Source organism: Acomys minous (genome assembly GCF_964271855.1).
Source record: "Acomys minous genome assembly, chromosome: 2".
Lineage (NCBI taxonomy): Eukaryota > Metazoa > Chordata > Mammalia > Rodentia > Muridae > Acomys > Acomys minous.
Window position 1 is genome coordinate 101,768,413 of NC_140484.1, and position 11,006 is coordinate 101,779,418.

General features: G+C 46.6%; 1 protein-coding gene across 3 annotated transcripts; it reads left to right on the forward strand.

The window, feature by feature from the left end:
- Positions 1-251: 251 nt before the first annotated feature.
- On the forward strand, positions 252-10,055 carry TM2D3 (TM2 domain containing 3). Of its 3 annotated transcripts, XM_084773955.1 has the most exons (6): positions 447-572; positions 835-927; positions 2,102-2,259; positions 5,166-5,340; positions 7,192-7,267; positions 9,744-10,055. In XM_084773955.1, exons 1-6 carry the CDS (start codon positions 482-484, stop codon positions 9,907-9,909), a joined length of 759 nt encoding a protein of 252 aa, XP_084630081.1. In that variant the 5' UTR covers positions 447-481; the 3' UTR covers positions 9,910-10,055. The 3 variants fall into 3 exon arrangements, with proteins under 3 accessions (XP_084630082.1, XP_084630081.1, XP_084630083.1); XM_084773957.1 differs by lacking the exon at positions 835-927; XM_084773956.1 differs by lacking the exons at positions 835-927; positions 2,102-2,259 and having other exon boundaries at positions 252-572.
- The last annotated feature ends 951 nt before the right edge of the window (positions 10,056-11,006 follow it).

The following is an 11,006-nucleotide window of genomic DNA, read 5'->3' on the forward strand; positions in this document are numbered from 1 at the left end:
ACACTAGGCTCTTAACCCAGGACCCTGAGGCCTGACCTGCTTTTCCCAGTCTCAGTGGAACTAATTCTTAAGAACCTCATGTCGCTGGACAGTTAGGCTGTGATGAAACCTAAGGCAGGAGCCCTGGGTCCTGGCGCGTAGGACTCCAGCCACCTGTCTGTCACTCTTGGAGCTGCTTTGCTTGCTGCGTGGGCCAGCTGAAATAAAACGGGCTAACCGCATAGCATCAAAACCCTCTCCCAGACTCCTACTGGAAAGAGAAGGGCATGAGGGAGATTAGGTCCGAGTCACCTTCTGTGCTGCAGGGCCTCAGCTCCACCCAATTCCCCTATTCAGTAGCACTCAGGCTCCAGAGAAGCATAGCGGGGATCTTGCGACGCGGACTACCAGAGCCCACTAGCAGTGCGCCTGCGGGCCACGCCCGGACACGCCCCCTTCGGCCCCGCCTCCCGGCCCGGAAGTGCGCACGCGCGTCGGCAAGATGGAGGCTGCGGCTGAGCCGCTGCGGTCTGTCCGCCGCCTCTCCCGCGTGCTGCTCTTCCTCTCCCAGTGCTACATTCTCTCGGGCGATGGTGAGTTCAGAGCCGGGGGCCGCCTCGGGCGAGCAGGTGGTAGGAGGGATCCAGGAGCCGGGGGAGGCTGGCGAGGGAAGGCTGGGCGCCGCCGCTTTCCGGGCCACGGCCGCCCTGCGCTCCAGCCGGCCGGGAACCGAACCCGAGTCCACACCGTTGTGTCCGTTTCATGAACCATTATCTGCCCAGTGCAGCCTCTACCTATTAAAGCACACAAACCAAGGGTGTCATATCCCAGGATAACATGTTTCTCTAATTGTAGGATCCTTAAATTTAGAGCATTCGCAGCCGCTGGCTCAGTCAATAAAGGATCCGGGCCCAACACGTACATTCACAGTAGTTCCCAGGGCAGCAGGTACTAGACATTTTCTTTTCTAGTAATGTGCATATTTATATGAGTAGTTTTTCCGCCCTTTCTGTTTCCGATAAACATCTCTTTAGTATACGAAGTTGGCTTTTGTTTGGGCTATTTCATGTGTTGCTGTTTAGGTATGTAAATTAAGGGCGGCAGCTGCTTTTAAGTAGACGGTTTTTGGTTGATTCCGTTTTGAAATCTGTAACTCACCTCTTCATGCAGCCCCGCAGGACTCCGCATTTCTGTGTATTTATTATTTAACACTCTCACCCAGTGTCTTAACCAGTGCTGTTTTCCCTTGAGTTTAAACAAAACAAAACAAAACAGATTCTGCAATGCTTCCCTAATTTTAATGTGATTCTCAAGGCCATGAAGGGCTGGGCTGTTAATCTGATTGGGGTCCGGCTGTTGGGGTTGTGAGGAGATTACCGCTTTAGGATCTTTGTTCCCTCATCTTTCTGGTCGTTGTAGTTAGCCTAACTTAAGGCCATTTCCGCTTTGTGATCTGAACCTTCCAAGCTCAGGCCACAAGGAAATAGGAACAATAGGGGGAGATGGCATTTTACAGAGTGGACCACTTCAGACCAGCTTCAAGTATTGCTGCTTTGCTAAGTGGACGCTGGCTCTTCTGGTTCATCTCTTTGGAGTTCTGTTGTTTCAGTGACTTGGACTTGAAACGGGCAGAGGTATTTCACGAACCCTTATTCAGACGTATATACTAATAACAGTATTAACAGAATTGGAGTCCCGAGGGTGTCCATAGCTTTATTTTTCTATCAATAAATTCTCTGAGAATTGCCATAGGCATCCAGGCTTTAGTTTCCCGTTTGGGCCTGTAGCTATTGAGTATCTAAGTTGGACCCAGCATTTTCCCTACATCAATGAGCACTGTCAGTTTTCATAGCCACTTGGGAAACAGGAATGAAATGGGTTTTTTGTTTGTTTCTTTGTTTTGTTTGTTTGTTTTTACAAATGTCACACAAGTTACCAGGTCACAGCTAGCTGGTGACAGAACTACTCTTAGGTTGCAGGTATCACAGGCTCCAAGTCTGTGCCGTTTGCATGGCAGCACATGTCTCATTGCTAATGATTGCTCTCTCCCCCTTAGAAAATTGTATTTCACTCTTCTTCTGATCACTATTCATGGAGAATAAGCTGTTCTCTCACCTCACAGAAAGTACCGAAATCCCCCCTTATATGACGAAGTGTCCAAGCAATGGTTTGTGTAGCCGACTTCCTGCAGACTGTATAGAATGTGTGACCAATGTCTCCTGTACTTATGGGAAGCCTGTCACTTTTGACTGTACAGTGAAACCTTCTGTTACCTGTGTTGTAAGTATTGCAGTTTACTTATTCCGACTGCATGCATTATAATGTTAAAAATGTAGCTTATAGATAGATAGATAGATAGATAGATAGACAGACATATAGATATCCTTGCCCTCAACAACCTCTGAACCATTTTTCCCCCCAAAAATGAAAATCTGGGCTGAGAAGCTAGCTCACTTGTGCAGGGATGAAGAGCAGTTTGGGCCCCCAGCACAGTAAAACCCAAGGCATGGCTGCGTGCACCTGCAACCCCAGAGCTGCAGAGGCGGGCGCAGAGGGCCTTACGGGCTGGCTGGCTAGCCCTTCTCTCTGAACCTACGCTGGGGAGATGGCTTAGTCGGGCAAGTGACTGCTGTGCAAGCTAAGCCTCTGAGCTTGGAACTCGAGGTTCAGTGGGGAACCATCAGGGAAGACACCAGATTTCAACCTCTGTCCTCCACATGTATGTACACAAATGCACACGTACAAGAACACATACATACATACCACGTACACACCGAAGTCAGACACGGCTATAAATAAGATCTTCCGTCTCCTTCCAGATCAGATTATCCCTATTCTAATGTGAATAGACAGGCTCACTGTTGTTGGGTGGCAGTGAAGGTGTCCGTTTACCAGCCTAAGTCCTTCATGAACTTCTGGGTTCTCAGTAGTGAGAATTGGGGTACAGGGGGGATGGTAATGTCTTTTTACCACAGATGAACTTGCAAAGGGATCAGCCTTGTCAGGGGTAAGAGAAACAGCATACATAGCACTGTGGCCCGTGCCCCACTGGGGACCACCCACTTAGATAAAGCCATGACTAGGCCAGTGAGAAGCATTCCAGCACAGTCAGAGTGAAGCAAGATTTATTAAAGTAGAGATATGTGCTGTGCGCACTTTAGATACAAGGATGGATGTTGAAAGAGACTTAAGGAAAGTGTGTACTCCCAAGGTGTCTTCACAATGGCTGTTTATATAATTCTGTACAATTCTAAGTTAACATAATATAAAGGCTGTAATTTACAAGATTTAAAGTTTCTTCTGGTTTAAAACTTAAAAAGTAGGCTCTGGTTTACGTAGTTTTCTTAAAGCATAGCCCTTGATAGGAGGTTGGGCAGCGGTTTTGTGGAATGTGCTGTTTAGAGCTGGGGAAGAAAGGGGAATCCTGATGCAAGTGTGCACAGTCAAGGCTCCAAACGTCCTGGCCTTCAGTGAGGAGCGTCTTGTCCTTAGGGCCGGAGGCGTGGCTTCTGTGGGCAGTTTGACTATGCGTTGACTTGAGATTTTTAACTGTTGGTTAGCAGAAACTATAAACTAGATCCCAGGGTAAGAGGCTTGCCCCTTCCTGTGTTCCCATAAGGTGGTGGTGGTTGTTGTGTTTGGTTTTGTTTTTTCTCGCTCTATCCAGTCTTATTCTTAGTGGTGGAAAGATGAGTCCAATAAATGCATGGGATACCTGGTAGCTTTCTGTAAAAATGAGGGCATGAACCTTCCAGGTAGATGAAAAGGTCAGGTGATTGTCTTTGTTGAGACACTGCGCTCTGGTCCCGGTGTCGTCCTTCTGTAAGCAAAGCGCACAGCCTCATCTCAGTTCTGAACAGCGTTTCCTCCTCCTGACTCTCAGGGCATTACACCACCATAGTGCACTATAATGCAGTCCAGCTGAGAGCGACGTGAAGGCAGGACCTGGAAACGCTGCCTGCTGTGTGGTTCCTCTGAGCCCTGAGCAGCCAGAGTGAGATGGAAAGCACACATCGGCCCTCTCCTCCTCCCCCTCCTCCCCTTCCTCCTCCTCCTCTTCCTCCTCTTCCTCCTCCACCACCTCCTTTTCCTCTTTCTTTCATCAGTTTTGTTTTGTTTTTGTTTTTTAGTGTGGGTATTTTGCCTGCATGTGGTGCTCCTGGGGTCCAGAAGAGGGCATCTGCTCCTCTAGAACAGGAGTTAGAGGTAGTTGTGGGCTGCCCTGTGAGTGCTGAGAATGAAACCTGGGTTCTCTGGAAGAGGAAGAGCGAACAGGGAAGAGGATGGCCTTTTTATTTTTTTTTAATTGAAAGAAATTGTTTTCTTAGAATATATTCTGATCATGCTTTTCCCCTCCTCTCAGATCCTCCCCACGTCTCTAACTGCCCAACTCCACACCCTTTTTTCTTTCTTTAAAAAACAAACAGAAAGCCAGGAAACACACACACCAAATTTAAGCAAACACACACTACAATACAAAATTGGGAACTAGAATATACAAGCAAAAGACCAATAAGATCAAAAACTACCCAAACAAAGCTATTTGAAACAACAGATCTACAGAAATAGTTCATTTTGTGTTGGCCATCATCTACCCCTAAAGTGTGGTTAATACACCCAAGCAGACCCCATTAAAGAAAACTAGTTTTTCTTCTGCAGATGGGCAGCAGTTGCAGATAGTGTTTTGGTTAGGGATGGGAGCCCTTGTCCCCTGCCCGCTCTCAGCACTCAGCTCTCTGCGGTCAGGGTTCTTAACCACTGAGCCATTTCTCCAGCGCCCCCCCTTTAATATATTACAAAAATATGGGTACTCCTTACTAAAAAGTTAACCAACGTGGTGAAATACCACTTTGAAGTTTTTCATTTTTTGACACAGAGTTTCTCTGTGTAGCCCTGGCTGTCCTGGAACTCAGTACATAGACTAGGCTGACCTTGAACTCAGAGATCCACCTGCCTCTGCCTCTCAGGTGTTAGAATTCAAGGCTTGAGCCACCATGCCCAGTCCTAAGCCTCTTTTCTTTAGGCAAACTATATAGATTTTTTCCCCCTTGATACTATTTACTAACCTGCTTCCTTTACGTACTGTTAGGTCCTAAATATAAATGTTGTAGAAATTTGGCATCTGTTGATGTCGTAACAAGCTGCCATGTTGCAGCTGATGCGCTGTTCTCTGCTTGGGTCCATAGGATCAAGACCTGAAACCCCAGAGGAACTTCGTCATCAACATGACTTGCAGGTTTTGCTGGCAGCTTCCCGAAACAGACTACGAGTGTACCAACTCCACCAGCTGTATGACGGTGGCCTGCCCGAGGCAGCGCTATCCTGCCAATTGCACAGTGCGCGACCACATTCATTGCTTGGGTAAGGAGCAGAGTTCGAGCGAGCTATGTAAGCAAAATTGTTTTTTCTGAGCTTACGCAAGAGCCCTTAGCCAGAAACTTGAGACTTACACTTACTGAATTGTAGTCAACAGATCAATTCTCATAACAAGGCTGACAAACTGAAGGGAAGAAAAACAGAAAATACATAATCTGTCATAATACAAGAAAAAGATCTCAGGTCTAAAACAGAAATTGAACTTGACCCAGTCAGTACCGATTGCATTGTGGCCACTTGAGGGCATTGCTCGCCTTCGTCCTCTTGCTCTGTCTTCACAGGGTGCCAGATCGGAGCTTTATCCTCCTCTTCCTTTCAGGAGAGTGTCTACTCCAAAGCTCTCTCTTCCAGAATGGCTGCCTTCCTTAACCTTCCCAGCAGTGGATAGTAGACAGGGCCTTGACAGCCCAGCTCTTGTCTGCACCTGCTCTCTTGTCATTCACAGTTGCTAGCACTTATTTGTTGTTTGGAGCAACCTTCAGCAGCACTAAGGCCCTGTCCCAAATTGTGAACTCCATTCTGGTGATAAACAGAGTGTGAGTGAGTGAGTGAGTATGTGAGTGTGTGTGTGTGTGTGTGTGTGTGTGTGTGTGTGTGTTGGTGGTGGTGGTTGGAGATGTGTGTGGGCACATGTGTTAGCCTGAAATTGGTGTTGGGTGCCTTCCTTGCTCTCACTGAGCCCAGAGCTCACCAATCCCAGCTCTTGCTAGTCAGCTGGGGAGGGGCAGGGCTTTCCTGTCCCTGCCCCTTCGGTACTTGGGTCACAAGCCTGCCAGCTTCTCCGTGAGCTCTAGAGATCCAAACTCCAGGTCTTGTGTTTGCACGCAAGGGCTTTATCCATCGAGCCATCTCTCCAGCCAAAACAGAATGTTGAAAACACAGTCAGGAGTTCAGTTACCTGCAAAGCCAGCCTCTTTAGCATGTGTTTTTATTGTTTTTTTATTCTCATAAAGAGAAAAAGCAGTTTCTTTTAAAATCCAAATTTGGCTTTTCATATTTAGGTCTATTTTCCTTCCGGAATTCATTTGGGTAGGTGATATAAGGAAGATGCGGCTTTTTATTTTTCTCCATGAGGTTAGCCCTAAGCTAACAGTGTAGCCACAACGTCTGGGTCCGTCCCTCCCTCCACTTCGCTTTTGCCCCTGGCTCTGGGCTGTATCCCCACCTCTCAACACACGTTTCTACACTAACAGGGATTGAAGCTGGGCCCTCTGCGTATGAGATGCTCCCTGTTACATGCCTAAAGCTCTTATATATGTCAGGACACAATTAAGTTATGGGAAGTTCTGTACCTGTATTTGATGCTGATCTATAAGGGATTTCTTGTATTTATGACTTCAGAGACTTGTGTAATGAAGGCTGCCTTTCTTAGGTGGCTAGCACTCAGTCACCAGTGGCTGGGGCAGACTTGTATATGTATTTTTTCGGTTCTGTAGGTTTCTATATCCCAAGGTTTTGAAATGTTTCCTATAAAAATAAATAAATAAATAAATGGGAAGGGTTGTTGGGCAGTGGTGGCACACACCTTTAATCCGAGCGGTTGGGAGGCAGAGGCAGGCCGACCGCTGTGAGTTTGAGGCCAGCCTGGTCTACAAAGTGAGTCCAGGACAGTCAAGGCTACACAGAGAGACCCTGTCTCAAAAAATCTAAAATAAATAAATAAATAAATAAATAGGAAGGATTTTGTTCTATGCCATTCGCTATGGTAAATGTTTTTGTAAAGACAAGTAACTTTAAAAATCCAAATTACACGACCATTGTTCATAAGTAACTGTGAGAATATTTTATGTGCCCAAGTTTCAAAGTAAAATACTTTGATTTTTTTTTCCTGGTAAGGTAACCGGACTTTCCGAAAACTGCTGTACTGCAACTGGACTGGAGGCTACAAGTGGTCGACTGCTCTGGCCCTGAGGTACGCGATGGTCCTTCTGAGTTTAAAATGCTCCTGGGATTTTTTTGGGGGGTCTGTGGGATCTTCCAGCATAGTCCTCAGCCAAGCTTAGCGTCCTGCTAAATTACATTATATGCGCTGACGGGTGCTAAGAGACACAGAAGGGGGATCAGACGAAACTCTGTGGAGCTGAGCTGTGGGAGCTTCTCCTCTGAGGTGTAGTGCGATGGAATCACTGGTCCACGTTGTTAGAAATAGCCAGTTCACACCGGAACCCACTGGGGTCACTAAAATGCTGTATCCTGTTTAGACAGGTCTAGAGTGACTATTTTACATAATGCGCTACAGAAAGTAGAAACATGCTCACTGAAAACTAAAAAGAATGAAAACGAAAACATTTTTTTTTTGCAGTGGTGGTGGGGGGAAGAGAGAGTGTGTGCGTTTGTACAACACACACATGTGGGGCCAGAGCACAACTCTGTGGAATTGGTTTTCTCTTTCCCCTCCTGCTTGGGTTCTGGGGATGAGACCCGGGTCCCCAGGCTTTGATGCAAGCATCTGTGCCTACTGAGCCATCTTGCTGGCCCAGGAAACACATTTTAAATTACCTGGAATTGTACTGTCTGCACAGTCATACACCTGTAACTCTACATAAAAGTGAGTGTTGAGTGAGAGGTGGTTGCTGCACCAACACGGGAACCTGGGTTCAGAGTCCCGGCACCCTGTACCAGTGAGTGCTGGGTGAGCTTGAGGTGCAGTCACGTGATTGCTAATAGAGCAAGACCCCTCTGCACACACATACACACTGCATGCACAAAAGGAAAAAAATGCACTTAGGTTTTGTTAAACTTTTCAACAGCATCTAAATATCTAAGAGAATTTGTACCAACTCTTCCCATGAAAGGAGAAACCGGGCGGGACTGCAGTCAGATGGTTGCTTTTACATCTGAAGTCTTAGCTTAGGCCTGAGACCCTGAGGCCTGTGGTGTGTGATGCTGAGCAAGGCCGCTCATCCATCTTACTGTTGACATTTTGGGGCCAAATTCTTTGTCTTCGGCGCTGTCCTATACTTATTGGAATGCCTGGTGGCACCCTGGCCTACTACTAATTGTCAGGACACCCCAGTTTTGATAATCAGAGAATCTCTCCAGACATTGCCAGAGTCCCCTTGGTGGCAGCATTGCTTCTAAATACAATTTAGATCTAGGCTGGGGAAAGAGAAGGATCCTACCTGGGAAAAGGGATAATTGAAAAATAAAAGAGGAATCCAAGGTGGAAACTCAAGATGGAACAAATAAAATCCTGTAGCTGGCTGAACCTGGGCTTTGTCCACAGTGACTCAAATTAAAACTAATAACTGACTTTCAAATCTCTCTGTTTGTTCATTTTGTTTCTTGAGGTAGGTCCCTGCCATGTAGTTCTCACTGGCCTGGAACTTACTATGTAGTCCAGACTGGCCACAGACTCCCAGCAGCCCCACCCCAGCCTCCAGGCCTAGTGACACAGAGATGACAGAGTCCCCATGACACCCTCACCTGGGCCCCCTTACCTCGTCAGCGTTTTACATCACATGCTGCACTGAGCAGCTGACGGTATGGAAGCTTTTTGTCACAGCTCAACATAGTTATACAGAATGTTCACTCCAAGGAGAGGTCTGCGGGTTTGCTCCAAAATGCTGTTGGTTTCATGGCCCCTTCAGATACCAAAATCCATGGCACTCAAGTCCTTTTTATCAAATAATGTAGTGCTTGCCCACAACCTGCACACATCCCTTCGCCTCGTGTCATCTCGACATGGCTTACGCTATCCAGTGTAAACACTGTCAATGCTTGTCGCTTGTTGAGGGAGCAGTGACGAGGGAAAAGTTGTACTTGTGCAGTAGATATGCACTTCTCCTCTTAAGTATTTTTCTTCAGTTGGCTGAGATGCAGAACTTCCTTTGGATACAGGAGGCTGACTGCTCTGCTCTGGGGAGGGCGTAGGACCCCTTGGCCATGGGTGGGTACTTAGTGGAGCCAGTGCACAGGCGCCTCTCCTGTGCGCTGTTGTTATGCTTTGGGCTTTTACATTATTTCCCTGCATTGTCAGATCTTAGAATTTAAAGGAACTTTTAAGAATCAGTTACAGCACCAAATCTGTAGGGAGAAGTACCTAAGGCCAGGTGACTTGATCTGGATCTGCCAGGTGTGTCAGGTGCCTCAGTTCCTGACTCCACACCAGCACTCTGCAGGCTGGGTGAGGGTCATTTCTGTAACAGAAAACATTGGGTTTCAATATAGCTAAAACTTGTGTATTTCCTAATTTTCCCTGTTCCTAAGAATCCAACCCGGGGCCTCACACAAACTGAGTTCCTTGCTTGTCTCTGGCAGTCTTCCCTGTGATTATTTGTTGGTGTAAGTGTGTAGTCACGGGGACCAGCTTCTCTCAGCCCTCTCCTACCATGGCGTAACTACGCACCTGCACTAAGGAGTCTGGCCACTCTGCTCTTCTCTTGCAGCATCACCCTTGGGGGATTTGGAGCAGATCGTTTCTACCTGGGCCAGTGGCGCGAAGGCCTCGGCAAGCTCTTCAGCTTCGGTGGCCTGGGAATATGGACACTAATCGATGTCTTGTTGATTGGAGTTGGCTATGTGGGACCGGCAGACGGCTCTCTATACATTTAGCTGTGGTTGTGCGCTCCAGTGGGCCATGTGGAGAGTCCTGTGTGTGGAAATGGATGTGGTGTGAGAAATGTATTTATGTTTTTAATGTACAGCATCTGTACTTGGCTTGCCTTGATGAAGGTGAAATAAAGAAATGGAACACTGAACCACAACAGCCTAGAATTTGTTTATTTGCCTGAAGTCCTTTTTGGTTTTGTTTTGTTTGGAAAGCGTCAATTGTTAAGCCAGAAAAACAAGATGGCAGAAGGTCCTGTATGAGTCCCGCGGTGTTATTTTATTGTCTCCCAGCTTCCGGTGCCTCAGCTTCCTCCATGGCAGCTCAAGTTACTCCCACAGGCTTCCGCCATCTGTAAGTCGTGAACACAGCACTTCATAGTACGAGCTATCTGAAGGGAAATAGAGTTTTATGGCGTAAACAGTACAGAGTATTGAAAATTAATAAAATTGCAGACCACATTAAATCCAGAACAGCCTTTTCTATGTTTCCTGTGTTGAAATGTCTTCAGTAATCATCATAGCTTGCTTATAGAAGTAAAATTTTGATTTTTTTTTCAGCACAGCTTTCCATTCCAACAGGTGGTTGGTGATAATTACCTGCCTCATTGACCACAGTGGAAGTGTTTTTAAAAATGTGCTTCTGTATGAATGGTTACAGATCTATTGTAGGCCTCTCATGGAGGAGAAATAGTGACAGTTTAGTCCAGAAGGAGCCTTTCAAATTAGCATTCTTCTGTGCAAATTCTAGTATCTGAGGTCTGCACTTAATGTCTGCACAAGCCTATTAGCCAACATGTAGATCTAGAAGCCAAAGTGTAGGCTGTCTGGAAGATCTTCACTGATGAGGGCTGTGGATGTAGCCGGATGCAGTTCCAGCACTGGCCACTAGACGGCGGGCGCAGCCCCCTTATGTTCTGAGGCTGTTTCCTGAAATTGCCAAGCTGATTTTCAGCAGTGCTTCCAGTTGTGTGGGCTTTTCTAAGAGTCAGTGTTACTCCTCTTATCTGTCAGACTTGGCTGAGCAGGTATTTTTATAGGAAAAGAAAACATTTTTTATTCTTTCATAAGAAGCAACCCTTTTATCAACTCTGTCTTCCTTC

What these genes read in the sequence shown, in the direction of transcription:
- TM2D3 (XM_084773955.1), top strand. Translation starts at nt 482, where the DNA reads ATGGAGGCTGCGGCTGAGCCGCTGCGGTCTGTCCGCCGCCTCTCCCGC. An exon ending in CTACATTCTCTCGGGCGATG is followed by an intron (nt 573 to 834) that starts GTGAGTTCAGAG and finishes CTCTAATTGTAG; the next exon opens with GATCCTTAAATTTAGAGCAT. An exon ending in CGACCACATTCATTGCTTGG is followed by an intron (nt 5,341 to 7,191) that starts GTAAGGAGCAGA and finishes TTTCCTGGTAAG; the next exon opens with GTAACCGGACTTTCCGAAAA.